We start from the raw sequence: 20,807 nt of genomic DNA, 5'->3' as shown, positions 1-20,807 counted from the left end.
TCAACCTAACCGGTTGTTTGCAAACCTTCGTAACAATAACAGTGCAGCACTGCGAAGCGTTTTTATTTTGAGAGCAGCGTGACTTTGTGAGCGATAATCGGGGCAGCTACAAAATGTAAGGCTCTGTAAATTATGTAGACTAACTGATAAAAACCTTTAACCTTATTTTGTGATGTTTGATATCATTGATTCCCAGCAGAATATTGAAGTTTATAATACCTGTGAATGAAGCGCTGGCTGCAGAGCAAAAGACCGGAAATGAAAGAACCCAAACTCCTCTCGCGCATACGCAGCACAACTTCAGCCGCCGAGATCAGAAGTTGGCGTTCCATCTCTCTACTTCTATGCTTTTAGTAATTTAGCTGAGTTATTTTTTAAACAGCATTTTTGTTTATTAAAAGATGTTGACTATTGTCTTTAAATAGTTTTATAGTGCTCTAAATAATAGGTATAGTGCTGAAATTACTTCATTGATCTTGTGTATAACAGTTTTATGACATCATCTGACATTTTCATCTTCATTTCTAATGTTTCTGTGTAGGCTGTCAGTTGTCCAGGTGGTTTCCATAGTAGAGAAGATTGAATCTTCGACTGGACTGGGTTGCTTGACGTGAGGACGTTTCGCTTCAAAAAGCTCTAATTAGCACCTGTTGTGCTTTAGTTAGCACCCTCAAGGGAGCCATCAGGAGAGGCATCTGTCCCATTATTAGGAGAGACAGCTGCCCTGTTTTCAAGGAGGGTGCTAACTAGAGCACAATAGGTGCTAATTAGAGCTATTGTTTAGTCACTAGCCTATAGCAGTCTGCCTCTTGGTAAGAGGGGTCTGGTTAGGTTTAAAACTCCAGCTTTTGTGGCTTCTGTTTATTCTTCTCTACAAGAGTCATGACAGAAGTCAGACTACCAGAGCAAGTATTTTAGCTGAGGAAGCTTCTGCGATTTGAAGCGAAACTTCCTTGCGTCAAGCAATCCAGTCCAGTCGAAGATTCAAGCTTCTCTACTTCATTTCTAATGTTTTCATTTGTGAGACTATTTGTCGTTTTGTTTCTTCTGTAACATGTTTAAGTAAAAATCACTGTAGACACACATCTGGTTCCAATTTAATCAACTTTTCCTCAAAAAAGCATGGACCTCTCCACCAGATTTCAGACCCTCCAGAAATTTGCGATGCCAGGTTGATTTGTTTAATACATTTTTGAAATTCCGGGATTGCACATTTCTGGAGGGACTTTGGTTTCTTTGAAATCATGTCTTTTTGAGATATCCCGCTGACAGGCAGACTATCAAAAAGACAAGCCAATGGAAGTGAAAACATATCTTTGACAGGTTAATTGTGCAGAAATTAATATTTGATATCCCCCCACCCCACACACACACACACACACACACACACACACACACACACACACACACACACACACACACACACACACACACACACACACACACACACACACACACACACACACACACACACACACACACCTCACCTAATCTCAATATAGCCATTCATGGTTAAACTCACAAAGATCGTTTTTGTTTCACTGTTGAACTTATGAACCTGTGTTACATCTGCATGCTTTTATGTCAAGTCCCTGCAGCAGGACTGATTTATTTAATATTTGCATAAAGAAGCAGGGGATTTTTTTTTAAATGACAGCTGACTGCATACCATACGACTGTTTGGATCTGAGCTATCTGGATTTTTTTGTAATTTTGGTTAATATCTTTATAGATCAGCAAAGATGAGCAGTACATCTTTTGTACTTGTGGCTCTCGTGTCAATGTTCTGCAGATTAACACAGGGAAGATTGTGCAAAGCATTGAGCATGTGAGTAGAGAATTGTTATCGTCCAATAATATATATATATTTTTAACTTTATGTAATTGTAATGCACTTGACATTTTATGATTTCAGGATGATCAAGAAGACATCACATCATTTGCTGTGAGCTGTGATGATGAGGTAAAGAAACACCTGTAATTCTCTTTTGTAACTTTATTTGGAAAAAATGGCACGAGAATTTGGGAAACCAGTTGTCTTATTTGAGATCAGTTCTGACTTGTTAGGGAAGTGGACGAGAGCAGGAGGCTACAGGCAACAGAAAGCTTTCATCTGGGATGAGTGTTGGTCATCTCGACCACTTCTCTTCATGCACTTTAGTCTTGCAGTTATGGCTGAAACGATTAGTCAAGCAACTCGATTAATTCGATTGCAAAAAATGTTTGAGGCAAATTCTGTGCCTCAAAGCTTCGTTTAACGTTGTAGTACATATGCCAGACCTGTGTGTGGCGCTGTAACGTCCCCAGAAAAACAAACAGAAGAAGACTAGAGCATGCGCATAGGCCTTGTAAGTGCTAATCAATTTAGCACAAAAGCTACATCCTTCCAATGCGACACACTGAGTAAAATTAAGCCTTTTAGGAGAAAGAGGGTCCACGCTGATCGTCTGAAATAGCTTACTGTGCGTTTAAAGTTTAGCGGTGTGTTTGTTTTTTTTTTTGTTTTTTTTTAAAAACACCGCTTCGTCTGCTGCCTACTCTCTGCTCTACGTGGGGGTGGCTGTTTGCGCGGTGGCCGGTGGCTGCCTCTCTGCCCGGTGTGAGCGGCTCAGCACTGCCTTCACAGCTCCGTCCCCAGCCACACTCCTCCACTCTTCCTTTTTCGTTTTACTCAGACTCGCACTGAGTGTTTTTTTTTTTGGCAACACACAACGCTTCACAAACGGTAACTCAAATAAAATAATAATACAACCCCTGGCAAAAATTATGGAATCACCGGCCTCGGAGGATGTTCATTCAGTTGTTTAATTTTGTAGAAAAAAGCAGATCACAGACATGACACAAAACTAAAGTCATTTCAAATGGCAACTTTCTGGCTTTAAGAAACACTATAAGAAATCAGGGAAAAAAACTGTGGCAGTCAGTAATGGTTACTTTTATAGACCAAGCAGAGGGAAAAAAATATGGAATCACTCAATTCTGAGGAAAAAATTATGGAATAATGAAAAACAAAAGAACGCTCCAACACATCACTAGTATTTTGTTGCACCACTTCTGGCTTTTATAACAGCTTGCAGTCTCTGAGGCATGTACTTAATGAGTGACAAACAGTACTCTTCATCAATCTGGCTCCAACTTTCTCTGATTGCTGTTGCCAGATCAGCTTTGCAGGTTGGAGCCTTGTCATGGACCATTTTCTTCAACTTCCACCAAAGATTTTCAATTGGATTAATATCCGGACTATTTGCAGGCCATGACATTGACCCTGTGTGTCTTTTTGGAAGGAATGTTTTCACAGTTTTTGCTCTATGGCAAGATGCATTATCATCTTGAAAAATGATTTCATCATTCCCAAACATCCTTTCAATTGATGGGATAAGAAAAGTGTCCAAAATATCAACGTAAACTTATGCATTTATTGATGATGTATTGACAGCCATCTCCCCAGTGCCTTTACCTGACATGCAGCCCCATATCATCAATGACTGTGGAAATTTACATGTTCTCTTCAGGCAGTCATCTTTATAAATCTCATTGGAACGGCACCAAATAAAAGTTCCAGCATCATCACCTTGTCCAATGCAGATTCGAGATTCATCACTGAATATGACTTTCATCCAGTCATCCACAGTCCACGATTGCTTTTCCTTAGCCCATTGTAACCTTGTTTTTTTCTGTTTAGGTGTTAATGATGGCTTTCGTTTAGCTTTTCTGTATGTAAATCCCATTTCCTTTAGGCGGTTTCTTACAGTTCAGTCACAGATGTTGACTCCAGTTTCCTCCCATTCGTTCCTCATTTGTTTTATTGTGCATTTTCGATTTTTGAGACATATTGCTTTAAGTTTTCTGTCTTGACGCTTTGATGTCTTCCTTGGTCTACCAGTATGTTTGCCTTTAACAACCTTCCCATGTTGTTTGTATTTGGTCCAGAGTTTAGACACAGCTGACTGTGAACAACCAACATCTTTTGCAACATTGCGTGATGATTTACCCTCTTTTAAGAGTTTGATAATCCTCTCCTTTGTTTCAATTGACATCTCTTGTGTTGGAGCCATGATTCATGTCAGTCCACTTGGTGCAACAACTCTCCAAGGTGTGATCACTCCATTTTAGATGCAGACTAATGAGCAGATCTGATTTGATGCAGGTGTTAGTTTTGGGGATGAAAATTTACAGGGTGATTCCATAATTCTTTCCTCAAAATTGAGTGATTCCATATTTTTTCCCCTCTGCTTGGTCTAAAAAAGTAACCGTTACTGACTGCCACAATTTTTTTTCCTGATTTCTTATAGTGTTTCTTAAAGCCAGAAAGTTGCCATTTGAAATGACTTTAGTTTTGTGTCATGTCTGTGATCTGCTTTTTTCTACAAAATTAAACAACTAAATGAACATCCTCCGAGGCCGGTGATTCCATAATTTTTGCCAGGGGTTGTAATAGGGAGGTGGTGGCGTAACAGCTTGCACGTTGGACTGGGACACCAGCGACTCGGGTTTGCTTCCTGATCGCAGCCACGCTCCCGACTGGCACTGTTAACATCAGTGCTGGGGAGGAGTGAGAGACACGTGCCGTGGGCCCTTCTGGGAATAAGTCCTTCATGGAGACTTTCGTTGGTTACCCATGTTAAATAAGAGAACCTCAACCTCAGTAATAATAATAACAACAACAATAATAATAATAAAAAACTGACTGCGAGGCTTGCATGTTCAACCTCCAGCTGAAATGCATTGGCTGAATTGCAGAGAAAGAGGGATTAAAAAAATCATAGGGACCCAGTCCACCAACTTTAAAAAAAAAAAAAAAAAAAAAACTTAAATTGCTTAAATTTTACAAGTTGGGAAAACAAAAAACTGAAAGCCACACCCATCACCATTTCAGCAAAATTTCAAGACTTTCACCCGACTTTGGCTGAGCTCCTGACACCAGGAAAGATCCAAAACCTGTAAAGATGTGAAAAAATAAATGATTACCCAGGAAAACAGAAAGGGATACACTAAATTTGACAATCACTGTGATGATGCAGCGACATTGTGCCATTGCTTAGGAAGAGCCCTGGACTGTTGCTGTTGCTAAAAATGCAAAAGTACTTTTTATCTGATGACTTGATTCATCGCCAGAATTTGAATTGAACTGAATTTATTTATTTTGGCACACAAACACGACAATAACAAAAACTGATACACAAGACAATTCCACAGTGATATGTGTGACCAAAAAGGGGGTGAGCAGAAGCAAAACTTATAAACGCCCACCCCATATATACATACATACATACATACATACATACATATATACACATTACCAACCCCCAGAGCAAGCACACAGGTGACAGTGGTAAGGAAAATCTCCCTTTGATGTACTGAGGAAGAAACCTCAAGCAGACCAGACTGTAATGGCGCGTTCACACTGGGCGTGATCAGACGCTACAAATTTTCGGGGGTCGCGTGGCGACGGACGCGCCACCATCGCCCAGTGTGTCGCTCTGCTTTTGCTGCAAAAATTCGCCCAGGTGCGTCATCAAATAGGAGGAGCTTCCATTCCGCTCGCCGGCTCCGGTTGTCAGTCAAGTTAACATGACGGACCTTGATCACACGCGAGTTGTTGTGGAAAGCTGACAAACGTCATGAGACGTTCCCAATTCAGGGAGTATCATTGTTTGCTGCAGGAGCTGCGTCTGGATGACGGCCGCTTTCAGTGGTCCTTCCGCCTCTGCGGGACCCAGTTTGAGGACCTCCTGTCCCGTTCACGCGCGCACATGTAAACAATAAAAACAAAACAAAAAAAAAAAATTCTGCTGCCTGCTGTGGGGCTGTAGCTCGCTCTTCCCCCAAAAACTCTGTCATAATTGTGTTTAGAAACCAGTCACCATTTCTTTTATTATACATTTGTGTAGTTAATAAGTAAAATAATATCCATGGTCGATTTGCTCGTGCGCGCACGTAAAAAGAAAAAAAAAAAAGAAACTCCGCTGCTTGCTGTGGGGCTGCTGCTCGCTCTTTCCCAAAAAACTCTGTCATAATTGTGTTTAGAAACCAGTCACCATTTGTTTTATTATACATCTGTGTAGTTAATAAGTAAAATAATCTCCTTGGACGATTCACTCGCGCGCGCATGTAAAATAAAAAGAAGAAGAAACTCCGCTCCCGCTGCTGCGGGGCTGCTGCTCGCTCCAAAAACTCTGTCATAATTGTGAAATAAAGGACAAAAGAGACATAAGTCCTGCTCACAGGCTGCTACCAGAGACAGGACATGTTCACATCTTCAGTCAAACCCCAGACTTCTCTACGTCACTACATATTCAGTCTCTGATTGGTCATCACGACGCGACGAGACGAAAAAGTTCAGATTTTTCAACTTGGGGAGAAGGGCAACGCGACATGATGTGACGCAATATTGCGCCACAAACACGCCAATCGCTCAAAATCGCTTTGCTCGCGTCACTTCATTCACGTCCATCGCGTCGCGCTCTGTGACTTGGCGCCAAAACGCGTCGTTCCATAGGGATTACATGGCAACCTGTCGCTGCTGTCGCTCACGTTGCGCCCGGTGTGAATGCAGCATAAGGGGTGACCCTCTGCTTGGGCCATGCTACAAACACGTTTAACAACACAAACTCAAATCCCATTATCATAAACATCGAGTGAACCCCATGTCTTCATCTACATACATAAATATATACAAATATACATATATACACACACCAACATACACCTACACATACATAATTACACACACACACACACACACACATATATATACTAATGAATATTACTGTACAAGTTTACAATTCCACTTGACAACACAAAACCCATCGTACTTCATTTGATACATATCTTGACATTTTTTTATATTGATTTTTAAACTGATTGATATTTGGACATCGTTTGAGTTCATCCGTCAGGTTATTCCATAATGACGGATAATCGAAAAAGAATAATCGATAAAATACTCGATTACTAAAATAATCGATAGCTGCAGCCCTATTGCAATCATTGGAAGAGAAATTGCTTTCTCTGCCTCTGAAATGTGAAACTGCTTTTAGTTCTGATTGCTCAAAACACCTGTCAGACAGAAATTTGACCTTTGTGATGTGACTGCATGTGCAGCGTTGGAATATTCCATTATCCTACTATCACATTATTTTGTGTATTTCACCACAGATGCTGGTAACAGCCAGCAGGGCGCTGCTGCTCAAACAGTGGGACTGGAGACAAGCTCAGTGTACGCGCTCTTGGCGGGCCATTCACACTGTGCCTGTGGCCAGTATGACCTTTGACCCCACCTCCACACTGTTGGCAACAGGTAAACTGAAACACCATTAATTATTAAAATTATTCTTGGACATGGTGATGCTGTGCTGCTTAAAGAGTTTGTCATCATGGTGCATTGTCAGGTGGATGTGATGGCACCATTAAGCTCTGGGATGTGGTGAAGCAGTACTGCACTCACAACCTGAAAGGTTCATCTGGAGTTGTACAGTAAGTCCAGAAGAGCCCTCTTTCTCCTTCAGTGCATGTATGAGGCTTGGAGCTCTGTTTGTCTGTACCTGGTCCTCTGCAAACTTTTCGTTACATTGAGATGTTTTTTGTCATTGTACATTCTGAACTCCACCTTCCTCCTGCATGCTGCTGGACTGTGTGTACTAGTGCATACGAGAGGACATACATCGCTTGCACGTGCAGATAAAAATATTTACATTGATGCGCTGTGAAATATTTGTTTTGCTGTGCACTGCTCACCCTCTATGACATGCGCTGGTGAGGAATGCACAGCCAAAAAAAAAAAAAGTGACAGAGAGAGTAAAGTGCAGAAGCTGGTAATTTATTTTTATTTTTTAGAAGTACCGAACTAATAAGCAGTAATACTCTATATTCCTTGTACATGAATGAAAAAAGCTCTTGAATTAATGTTATTTCAGAGAAACTGTATTGCAAAATACACATTGCTAGTTAAAACTGGGGTATTTCTGTCGGGGAATAATGTCCAGAAGTGCATACTTTGTCGCTTTTTGTTTGGCTTCAAAGAGAAGATGAGCAAATATTGAAATATAAATGACAATTTTTAAAAATTTAACCTGGGTAAATTTGTTATTTTAATTGAGCAATACAAAATATTTTAGTTAAGAAAACAGATTGATGGATTGATAGAAAAGAAAATCCATGGATTACTTGATTTAACAAAATAATCATTAGGTGCAGCTCCAGCTTTCAGATTTGGATGCATGGAGTCAGGAGGTTAAAATATTGGGGATTATAGCACTTCTAAAACTTGTATATTTAAGTGATTCAGTTGAATGTCCAAGGTTTTTATTCATTTTGTCAGTAATGCAATAAATAGATGAATAAATTTATGTATAGCTGGGTCCATATGCATTTGGACACTGACACAGATGTAATTTTGCTTTTGCACCAAAACCGAAGTGAAATGAGACCGTAAAAATGTGCTTGTCATGCAGATTTCTATTTTAATTCAAGAAGTTTAACATAAACATTGACTTAATTGCTTAGGATTTAAGGGGCTTTTTCGCTGGAAGCATCAGACACGGCAGGAGCATCACGAATTGGTCTAAAAAGCATTATTTTCAATAAGACGCGTTGCTTTTTTGACGCGGCATACACATCATGTCAAAAACCGAGACCCTTCTGCTGGGAGTGCGCATTGCCGCTTGCCATCAGGCTGCCACGGTCAAAGTTCAACCCAATCCAGCTTTCGCTACTGTGAGCTGTGACGTAGCTTCGCTTTGGCCAATAGAAATGAGGCGTCAGGCCAAAACACGGAAAACTGCAATGCAGAAACTAGTGATGTCAGTCTGACACCAAAGCTCCGATCCTTGCTTCAAACTCGAAGTTGCGTTCTCTTTGAACCACTGCTTTAAAGCTTGCTTTGCGGCAGAGCAAATGACGTAAGCGAGAACGTATGAAGCAGTGACTGCTTCAGTCCCGAATGAATCGCTTCATATCGCGAGATGAGTCCTTGATGCAAGACTTGCTTCAGGAAGCTTCTGCGCCCCCAAACACACCTTAAAGGCACCCGTCACAACAAACAACATGTGGGTTTGTTGTCGGAGTTGTTGTTGTCATCATCATCACTGCTTTTGGATCAACATGGAGCCAACCAGGAAGAGAAGCCGTTAAGTATATAAAAAGTAAACTGGAAGTATACTTGAAACATACTTGCATGTACTACTTTTTGGTAAGGGTTATTACTAAACAAGCAACTTAAAAGGTACTAATGTAGCAGTTTGTAAGTTAGGTACAGCCGCATAAATATTGTTTAGCCGACAAGAATAAATGTGGGTAAACTACATTTCGTGGTCATTCCAGTACACCAGAGGATCCTCCGATCTTTGTAAGGGAGGATCACTCATGTATCTCTGAACTTCAATCGTGGCATCCGATGTATAATTCCTGTGAGCTCTTGTTTTTTTTCAAAAGCTGGAGAAGTTGTCAGCAAAAAAAGAAATCGCCTGAGTCCAAAAACAGTGGAAACGCTCTTATTCCTCAATAAAAACCTCTGAATTCCCATCCCCAAATGTCATGACTGTCTTGAGCTACACAAGCACAGCCCACCTTCCCTGCACATACTTTGTTTCCTAAAGCACACCTTCTCTCAATCCCAGAAACCAGTCAACATATGTCTACTGAATCAGCTGAATATATTTTGACAGTGTTGTCTAGCATTTCACCACTAGATGTCACTGAAATGAAACTTTGAATGAATGAATCCATGTTCAATACAATTAGCAAAGTGGTTCAATACTGCTTTATTGCTTTATTTGAGCATCACTAGCAGAAACCACTGATCTGTATAAAACACTCTGTACATAAAAGTGCAAAAATGCTCTTATATACACAGCAGTTGTCTGAAGAAAATCCTTGCAAATTTTTTTTTTTTTACCTCAAAATTAATTTGATTACTGTAAAAAAAAGTTTCTTACATTAGAATGCTTGTAATTAAAATAGTAAAAAAGAAAAGATTCTTTAGAAATCTTTCTTCATCTATAAATTAAAACAGATGTCTCAAACCGGTTCCAGAAAGGGCAGAGAGGGTGCAGGTTTTCTGTGCAACCACCCATTCCAGCAGGTGATTTCTCTGATTAACTGATTTCACCTGCTGGAGTGGGTGATTGCACAGAAAACCTGCACCCTCTCTGCCCTTTCTGGAACCGGTTTGAGACCTCTGAATTAAAACCATAACTTACCTGTTGTTTCAGATGAGATGATTTCTTGATTAAAATTATAAGGAACCTTGGACATTTATTTTTAGACAAATAAAATGGCATGGGAATTAATCTGTACATTTTCAAATCTGGTAGATTATTCATATCTGCATTTCAACCAGAAAAAGAGACACCATAAATAAATACATATGTTTATTATAAATGCAACAGGAGATAATTTAACAATGACTGCAGTGTGATTGTAAATTTGGATTCTTTGTGACATAAACCTTACGATCAAATCATTTTTTAATTGAGTCATCTCAACTTGTAATTATGTCCTCAGAGTATGTGATTGCCTTTAATGTTGTGATCAGGACAGAGTAATTTCTAAAATATGAATTTGACTAGTGATTGTGAATGTTTTAAAATTATGCACGTTCAGGGCAGGACTTCTACCTGTGCGAATGTCTTTTAACTGAATGGACATGTTTAATGATCCATTCATTTAATGTTAAAATATAAAATGAAACAGCTTTGTAAAAAATAATAAAATAGTTGCTTTTTTTTAGAAGCATAGAAACAGGAGTTGGTTTGCTGGACTCTCGGGACATTTAACCAGATGAAAGTCTCCTCTGCAGCTTTGGCCTCTGGTGGAGTTTTTAAAAACACCTTTTCTCCCATTTTGAAGAGCAGAGATGGTGTCTTCCCACTGGACCTTTTGAAGTGCGTCTGCACAGCAAATATTCCTGATTGTGGGCAAATAAAAAATACATCTTAAGCTATAAAGAAACACTAAACAGTTAAAAATAATGCAAAGAAATTAAAAAAATGTTCATTGAAGGCAGTCACACAATAAATAAATCAATAAATAAATAATCTTAACATGCTACACAGTACATTCATCCAATACAAATGACAGGAAATGTAATCCAATTCATGAACATTTAATGAAGAAGTTTAGGTTTTGTCACACATGCTAAACTGCCTGACACAGCTCTCTGCTGCTCTCTGCCTGACTAGATTAAAGTTAATGTAATTATATTTTGAACGTAGAAGAAAATTCTATGTCATCCATTGTCAAAGTGATTTTAGCCTTTTAAACATTATTTATGCCCTATGCATAACATTCCTTGACATGAAATGGAACACAAAATAATGAAATGTGCATCATATTTATCTTTTACTTAAATTGACTCAAGTTGTGGCTCTCATAATAAATAAAAACATGGCAAATCTTGGATAATTTATTTTAATTCCGTTTTGCATAGGTCCACTGTTGTCTAAAGCCTGGGTCCCACCGAATAATAATCCATGAATAATGAGCCACACATGGGTGTGTCAGCGATTATTCGAAGAATGACCCACATTTTGATCTATCATGTATCTGCTACTGAGGTGCCTCTATGTGCCTCTCTGTACCCCGAATATGCCACGTAACAGCCTCTAGTGAGCCATGACCGAGCTGTCATTGGAGCCTAGAATGGCTCGCATCAGCCATGCTAAGCCACGTAGCACCGTGATAGCGCCATGATAATGCGATGTTGGCGCACGTTTAGGCATGGGTTTGGTCCAAACCTCCAGTCCTTCTACACCTGGTCCCTTTAAAGTGTGGGTTTTCAATTCACAGCAGCATTTAAAGATGTCACATTTTTTAAACGCTGTCCAAAAATAGATGCTCCAGTACAGTCCCGTGGTTGTGCGCTGTGCGCCAGGTTGCTGTCCACCTGTAATGCACCAGACCAGCTGGAACCGAACCAAGGGTTCCTGGACAGCCGCCTCTGTGCTCCTCGCTGGCTCTGCGGCTCGCTGGCTTTATTTCGTCTGCAGCTTTAAACACACACATCGTGATCCCACTTTTAACTTTATGTTCGTCCGTTTATTTCTGCAAAATTGCTCTTTTGCGTGCACACTGCTGTTCTGCATTCCTGGACAGCTGCCTCTGTGCTCCTTCTTACTGGCTTCCTTTCCATCCCTGACTTTAAACGCAGTCATTTTCACACCGTGATCCCACTTTTAACTTTGTGTTCGTCCGTTAATTTCTGCAAAAGCGCTCTTGTGAGTGCGTTGCCGTTCTGTATACACAATAAGGTAGCCGTTTTAATTATATACACCTACTGCCGCAACTCGTGGATCACTTTAAAACGTATATATTTCTTTATTTCTTCCGCAGCTTACAAGTCACCATGATACAACTTTTTAGTTTGTGTTATGTCTTCAAAATTGGCCTTTTGCGTGCTCTCCTTCTGTGTTGCTGCACAGCTCTGTGCTGCTTCACTGGAGTTATTTCTTCTGCGACTTTAAACACACAGCCACTTTCACACAGTCATCCAAATTTTAACTTTGTGTTCGTCCATTATTGACTGAAAAATCACTCTTTTGTGACCTGGCTTTTGCCTAAATGTTCCTTTGGAGCATGATGAGTCACTGCCTCAGTGCGTAGTGTGCACACACACACACAGTGGAGCTCATGTGATCCATTAACAAGCTATTAAATCAACCATAGACATACTTTTACAGCTAGGAACTGTTTTCTCAAGCTGTATAAACATTAAAAATAGTTACCTTAACCCTCTGGGGCCGACGCCGTCGTATACGACGGCTGGGACCAAGCTTTACTAAATTACAAATAACGTTTTAATGATATGAGATAGAAACTTACTTTTTTTTTTTTTGCTGAAAAGTTAACTCCACGGACGTTTGAGCCAGCCATCGGCCATCTTTGTACTCCTCATAGAAGCTGTGTGATGAAGTGCGCAATGTGAGTGTCCAATCAGAATTGGTTCACCGTCACATGGTTTTCCAAAATCCAATCGTAGGGCAAATTTACTTCACGTGAAAAGCCAAAGATTGTTTTCAGGAGTGATATGTTACTAGTTGGCCCGTTTGAATAGCCCCCTGGGTGCTCCAATGAGTACATACTATTAGTACATACTCAGTGTGCCCTGCACCATTACGCACTGCGAAAGTGAGCAGACAGAGAGTCTCTGATGACAATTTCACATGCTCAAACAAAGAGTGTGTAACTATCAGGATTGCTCCACTGGTTACTGGATAACTCTGTTGCTTTCTTTGCGTAAAGCACTGTTTACCATATCAATGGACAACAAAATGCATAGACCATTTTGTATATATTGTTCAAAATGTGCATTTGTGTTTATTGTTTGAACCTTTTTGTTGTACAGTCTTTCACCCAAGACCTTAAATTACCTTTATAAAGTGTCAAAACAGTTGTTTATTATAGTTTGGTGTGTTTTGAATAAATGTGTGTGAAAAATTATTTTTTGCTTTATTTTTTCCTTGCCTATTTTTGGTTGTAATCCTTTATTACACTTATAAAACACAACAAAAACATATATATTCTGAAAGCACAGGTTGTCCTGAAAAAAAGAGATATAAAACTTGATTGTGGGATGCAGTGAGAGCTGTTAACAGAAATAATAAAACATTTATGCCAGGCGAGTGAACTGTCCAAAAAATGCCCTCAGAACCCAGAGGGTTAAGCTGTTCAAAATACATTCCACATGGAGCAGGAAAGAGAGGGAAAAAAAGCGTCCAGGTGAAACAGTCCTCTGTGATTCCAGAAGAGATTAGAGGTGTTTTCAGCATCCAAGGTTTGGGAGAAAACGATTAATCTGCTGCAAAATAATTATTTTATATACAGTGTCCAGCTCTCAGAGCAGGTGGAATTGTGTGCGCTCCCAAAATTGGCTCTCAGGTCCTGCGTTGCTGCCAGGCGCTGGGATAATGGGCTTTTAGCAGCCCCGTAAGCACCATGCACATGCCTCTAAGTCATCGTAGTACCTCGTACACAAACTGCTCCACACTGTTGTTGCTAAATTTTGAACATCTTGAAATTAGTCCCACGCTCAGAGGAGCCTTGTTAACTGAAGATAATGCCTCTAAGAGCCACTCAGAGCCACTATTCTCCCACGATAGCTGAAGAAACCTTCTCGTACCAAAGAAAACATGCTGCGCAGCTCATTATTCATCCTTCATTATTTGGTGGGACCAGGGCTTAAGAAGGACCCAACTTATGGAGAAAATGGGGCCCTTAGCCATACCACACTTTGGAAAAATGGATCCCTGGTTAAGGATATTTATTTAATTTTTACATTTCAGTTACAATGTTGAATATTCTTGAGAATTAAAAGTTCATTGCTCTTTGAAAGGAAGCACTTTCATTTTTATGCTGCATTATCATTATATCAGTGGCACAAAATGGCCTTAAAATGGACATTCATAATATCATGATATTATCATTTATCTGGATACTTTCTGAGGCGATATATTGTCCCGCAAATTTTTTTTTATTGTGACAGGCCTAAGTGGTGTTGTTTTTCTGCACAGCCTGGTCCAGTTCCACCCAGATATAGAGCTGCTGCAGCTCTTCTCCTCTTCACTGGACTGTGGCATTCGGTTGTGGGACCTGCGGTCCAGTCGGTGCCTGTGTGTTCTGCAGAGCCACTACAGTGCTGTTACTGCTCTCACCTTCAGCCATGATGGCCACACCATGATCAGGTATTGCACACAGCAAAATAGTATGGTGCCGAACTTTTATTTATTTGTGTGTCTGTTTGTTTTCTAATGTTGTTGTGTTCTGAACTTTGTGTCTTTGTGTGTGTGCTGATCTTAAATTGTAGTTCCGGCAGAGATAAAATCTGCACAGTGTGGGATCTGAAGACTCGGACAGTCAAAAGAACTGTACCAGTCTATGAGGTAAGGCTTTGCAGCTGGTGGGCTTCTAGCAACACACAATGAGGTTGGAAGGCTGATCCTAGCGTCAGGAAAAACCTTCATATAATGTAGGGGAAGAATGATGCATTAGCTCTATGATTACATATCAGGCTACACTTCATCTTTTGTCCGATTCTCAGGGAGAAATAGAAAATCTGATCAGACAACACAGATCCTCTATAATGTTGCCTGAATTGGACAAATCCAAATTCTCCGTGGTGTCTACAGCGGATTAATTGCAGAGTTAGTGTCAGTGTGATTTTCTGTCATGGTGACTTTTAAAGTGATGACTGTGCCAGTTTTGATGCAGTTGTGGTAAAAAAAAATCATCATCTGATTGTGAGAAACACCACAGTACCATGCTAGTGGGTAGGATGAAAATATTTAGCCATAAAGGGATTTGAAGTAAAATTATTCTTGTCACCTTCTCACCAAACATTGTGGACATCTGTCTTGTTTTTTTTTTTGTTTTTTTTTTTAAGTTTTAATAACATTTGGGCCCAGTCTAAATAGAGTAAAATATACTCTACCACGGGGCTAAATCAACTCAAGATAGTGTAAAATAGACTCTTATTGGAGTAAAATCACTTGCATTGACGAGATAGTGTCGCTGAACAAACAGTCCACCCTAAAACTCGGTCCGTCCTGCCTTCACTGCGCATGCCTTATCAGCCGTGGTTGACTGATGATCACCTCGTTTCTGCTTAAAACTACACTCCAGTTGTCATGTGTCTCAGGACAGATATTTGAAGCTTTTGTAGAACAATCATTTCTGCATAAATTCAGCATTATTTCATCAGAAAAGGCAGAGGAAGCAATCAGAGCGCCGCAGCTACACGGCTGCTAGCTGATGCGTTCACTGACCGTCGGTCATTTCAAAGCGTTGTGGATTAACGCCTTGTTCCTGCTTAAAACTGCCTCGTTTCTGCTTAAAACTGACTTTAGAATGATTTAAAAGGTTTTACCTTGTCATCTGCTGGTTAATAATCCCATTAATCCATTTGATGGCTTTGGACGAAGACAGTCTGTCTATGGAATAGCTGTGCTCCGAAATGATGCATGCGCAGTGGAGGCAGGCCGGGGCGGGGGAACCATTCAGTTGGAAACACCAGTGGAGCTGATTTCACTCTACAGTAGTGTTTTTTGCTCTATTTAGACTGGGATCAAATGTTATCCCAGCAGAGCAAATTTTACTCAGCAAAATTTACTGTGTATAAGGTGTTAATTTTTTATAATTGCTATTAATCTTTTTCTTCTGTTTGGCTTTGAAGTCATTGATTTGTCTGTAAATAAAGTGTTTTGAGAGCAATAACTGGATTAGAAGTCCATTCCTTTAGACACTTTTTACATGGTTTAAACAACACCGACCAGAAGTTTTTGCTATACGAGTATATATATATATATATATATATATATATATATATATCCATCCATCCATTTTCTTCCGCTTTATCTGGAGTCGGGTCACGGGGGCAGCAGCTCAAGCAAAGCCGCCCAGACCTCCCGATCCACACACACACACACACACACACACACACACACACACACACATATATATATATATATATATATATATATATATATATATATATATATATATATATATATATATATATATATATATATATATATATATATATATATATATATATATACGAGGGCTGTCAATAAAGTAACGGTCCTTTTTATTTTTTCAAAAACTATATGGATTTCATTCATATGTTTTTACGTCAGACATGCTTGAACCCTCGTGCGCATGCGTGAGTTTTTCCACGCCTGTCGGTGACGTCATTCGCCTGTGAGCACTCCTTGTGGGAGGAGTCATCCAGCCCCTCGTCGGAATTCCTTTGTCTGACAAGTTGCTGAGAGACTGGCGCGTTGTTTGATCAAAATTTTTTCTAAACCTGTGAGACACATCGAAGTGGACACGGTTCGAAAAATTAAGCTGGTTTTCAGTGAAAATTTTAACAGCTGATGAGAGATTTTGAGGTGATTCTGTCGCTTTAAGGACTTTTCACGGTGCGAGACGTCACACAGCGCTCTCAGGCGGCGTCATCAGCCTGTTCAAGCTGAAAACCTCCACATTTCAGGCTCTATTGATCCAGGACGTCGTGAGAGAACAGAGAAGTTTCAGAAGAAGTCGGTTTCAGCATTTTATCCGGATATTCCACTGTTAAAGGAGATTTTTTTAATGAAAGACGTGCGGACGGGTCCGCGCGTCGGGACGCAGCCGCCGCGACGCTCCACCACAGGAAAAACACCTCTGTTGAAAGCCTTAAGGACAAGTTGGAACATGTCCTGCCTGTTAAACAATTTCTCATATACTCACTCCACTGAAAGCCATCAAAAGCCGCCTGGATTTTACAAATGGTTATCAACACAGAGGTGTTTTCCTGTGCCGTCGCACCGCGTCGGCTGCGTCCCGACGCGCGGATCCGTCCGCACGTCTTTCATTAAAAAAATCTCCTTTAACAGTGGAATATCCGGATAAAATGCTGAAACCGACTTCTTCTGAAACTTCTCTGTTCTCTCACGACGTCCTGGATCAATAGAGCCTGAAATGTGGAGGTTTTCAGCTTGAACAGGCTGATGACGCCGCCTGAGAGCGCTGCGCGACGTCTCGCACTGTGAAAAGTCCTTAAAGTGACAGAATCACCTCAAAATCTCTCATCAGCCGTTAAAATTTTCACTGAAAACCAGCTTAATTTTTCGAACCGTGTCCACTTCGATGTGTCTCACAGGTTTAGAAAAAATTTTGATCAAACAACGCGCCAGTCTCTCAGCAACTTGTCAGACAAAGGAATTCCGACGAGGGGCTGGATGACTCCTCCCACAAGGAGTGCTCACAGGCGAATGACGTCACCGACAGGCGTGGAAAAACTCACGCATGCGCACGAGGGTTCAAGCATGTCTGACGTAAAAACATATGAATGAAATCCATATAGTTTTTGAAAAAAATAAAAAGGACCGTTACTTTATTGACAGCCCTCGTGTGTGTATATATATATATATATATATATATATATAGCTAGCACCCAGATTCCTCTCCGGGAACCATCACCTTATAGTGGTGGAGAGGTTTGTGCATCCCTTAGAACCTGAGAGCTGTGTTGTCTGGAGTCTTTGTGCACCTGCTAGGGTCTCCCGTGGCAAATTAGTCTCAGGTGAGAGGCCATACTAAGAATGGTTCACAAGACACCATGACAAAACGAGGCAGAGGAAGTGTAACCTGGCCCGGAAGAAGCCCAGGGCCCTCATCTGGAGCCAGGACTTGATGTAGGGCCCGTCAGCGAGCACCTGTTGGCTGGGCCTGCCATGGAGCCCAGTCGGGCACAGCCCGAAAAGGCACCCTCCATGTCTGCCTGTGGGATCACCTCCCGCACGGGGAACCGCTGGTGTCGGCTGCGCTGTCCCATGGGTGACAGTGACGGGGAAGGCCTCGGTGGACCAGACTCCGTTGACAGGGTCTAGCTCTGCGGGTGTGGAACATCACCTCACCAGAGCTTGTGCAGGAGTTGGAGCGATACCAGTTAGATCTGGTGGTCCTCACCTCCACGCACAGCCTCGGCTCTGGAACCACTCTCCTTGATAGGGGTTGGACCATATTCTGCTTTGGTGTCGCCTAGGGTGTGATACAGGTTCACCCAGGTTCATGATGTTTTTCATCCAGATTTTATTATTCAATTGACAGATTTCAAAATGAAATGGTCTTTGATCCAATAAGGTAATTATAAAAGGGGTCACATTGTGCAAAATGACCTTTTACATTTTCGTGTTTGATATATAAACTTATTAGTGTTATTATTGTTTAAAATATGTACAAATATAAAATGTAAAAAATAAAATATGTACAATTTTTTATCAATGAAAACAATAACACAGCCAATGGCAGTGCTACTGTTTAAAATGTATACTATTTCTATCAGTGAAAACAATAATAACACAGCCAGCGGCAGTGTTAATATTATTATTGTTATTACAGTGTTATTATTGCTGTGACAGCCTGTGATTGAGATGTTAATGATGGTGTAACATCGTCCTTGATCTGTAATGGTGGAGTTGTGAGTGAATTAGATTTTGTTGCTTATTAAAAGACTGGTGTGTGTGTGTGTGTGTGTGTGTGTGCGTGTGTGCCTGCCTGCCTGCCTGTGTATGTGTGTATCGAACATACAAAACATAAAACACTTGATACACGAAAGACAAAACAAATAAAGAAAATAGACATTATGCAACCTTTTGCGGAGTGCAAATGTGACTGTTCAGAACCTAAGTGCATTCTAATTAACATAAAATACTGTGATTTCTGGACTATAAGCCGCTACTTTTTTCACAAACTTTGAACACTGTAGCTTTTACAATGATGCTGCTAATTTAGGGATTTTTACAGGCTTTTTCATAAGTCGACATACGACAATTGATGCTGTCAATTGATTTCCTGAAAGCTGTGCTCCTCATGCAGTGTAAATTCACACAGTGTAAATATAAGGTCTTACCCGTTCATTTTAGTGAAGAAAAGTCCCTTTCCGGTACTTTGCACCAGAGCTGCGCTGTCAGATCAGTTAGCGGATTGAAGCCTTCTCCCCCCACCCTTCCAAACTGGTTCTCTGACTTGGTGCAACAAGTTGATAAAGTCACAGCACCTCATTAACCTCTCATTTACCACAGACTCCATCCGATCCTGGCTGGACACGATGAAAGTTAGAAAAAGAAAAAGTTACATTACTCAGTTCTCCGTGTAGAGCAGAGACACCGTGCACGTGCTGGATGACGTGCGTGTCAATATTTACGTTTAACACTTACGGGGACAAGAGCATTTACAGTACGTATTTAATTAAAAGTTAAAAAAAAAAATCTTTCTGTCTGACATTTGTCTGTGTAAATATCTCATGTTACAACATGGAGACCCACCGCTTATAGACAAGTGTGGCGTATTTATGTACAATTTCTTTTTTCTTTTTAAAATTTGTGGGTGCAGCTAATATTCAGGTGCATTCTGTACTGTTTGGGACTCTGGCGAGGGCAGTTGCATCTCCTCCTCTCTCCCTGCTCCAACCTTCAGAGTCCCTACTTCAACGGACTGAGAATTCTAAAAACTATATTGGATTAACCATAGAATTGATCAGCTGGTCTCTGAATGCTATTGACACCATTTTTTCAACAAGGAAATCAGGGCTGGGGGACCCTGAGTGCCCAGATGGAACCTACCCTGCGGGCTATGTTCTCAACGCCTGGGAGAAATGGCGTGTTGCGTGCTTGGTTACACTCTGTGGAGGACGTTGAAGATTTATTTATATTTGGTTCTATCATAGGACAGCCAGTATTTATTGGATTATGTGCTGTCCTGACCTACTGGAGAATTGGCAAGACGGCGGCTACCAGAACCACAACCCCTCATCTGTCCGTCATGATTAATGAGTTGAGCAAGGCGATACATTTTCAGACTGCATTAACCCTTGAACTTACACGTAAGTTGGATAACATCTTGGAGCAAATGTACGCCTTGCAAAGGAAGATGTTGGAGACCAGGGAATACTTATAAATTTGATTTGGCTGGTAGAGGAGCTGCAAATGTGCTGTCTCTGCTCAACTCTAAACATGGCAGGCTTATCAGCCTCTGAAGGTCAAAACGTCCCGCTGTTTTCCTCCAGAAGAATTTCTATGGCCTTGGTGAACCATTCGGCTCCCTCTTGTCTTCTGCCCTCCCCGACACAGTCAGTCGGGTGTTGTCAAAGCAACTCCAGACATTATGCATACACTGACAGAAACTGATACAAACTCATCTGACTGATACGAACTCATCTCATCTGCACTCATGACGCACGCTCCCCCGAGCTCGCGGCTGCGCGGGACACTGCTGCGCCCCTCCCCCCACATTCACATTGCCTCGGTTTGGATGACGGACTGTCTTAAAGT

The 20,807-nt window shown here is 40.9% G+C and overlaps 1 protein-coding gene across 1 annotated transcript in view; it reads left to right on the top strand.

Moving 5' to 3' along the window:
• The window catches only part of tbl3 (transducin beta like 3), a 78,831-nt gene that overhangs the window by 8,758 nt on the left and 49,266 nt on the right, over positions 1–20,807 (top strand). Inside the window, exons 3-8 of the mRNA XM_034191417.1 lie at positions 1,733–1,828; positions 1,916–1,963; positions 7,159–7,300; positions 7,392–7,476; positions 14,508–14,678; positions 14,801–14,876. Of these exons, the coding sequence (XP_034047308.1) occupies positions 1,733–1,828; positions 1,916–1,963; positions 7,159–7,300; positions 7,392–7,476; positions 14,508–14,678; positions 14,801–14,876 (618 nt within the window). The remainder of the gene's footprint in view (positions 1–1,732; positions 1,829–1,915; positions 1,964–7,158; positions 7,301–7,391; positions 7,477–14,507; positions 14,679–14,800; positions 14,877–20,807) is intronic.

Source organism: Thalassophryne amazonica, chromosome 16 (assembly GCF_902500255.1).
Source record: "Thalassophryne amazonica chromosome 16, fThaAma1.1, whole genome shotgun sequence".
Classification (NCBI taxonomy): domain Eukaryota; kingdom Metazoa; phylum Chordata; class Actinopteri; order Batrachoidiformes; family Batrachoididae; genus Thalassophryne; species Thalassophryne amazonica.
This window is presented reverse-complemented; position numbering and strand designations above follow the sequence as displayed.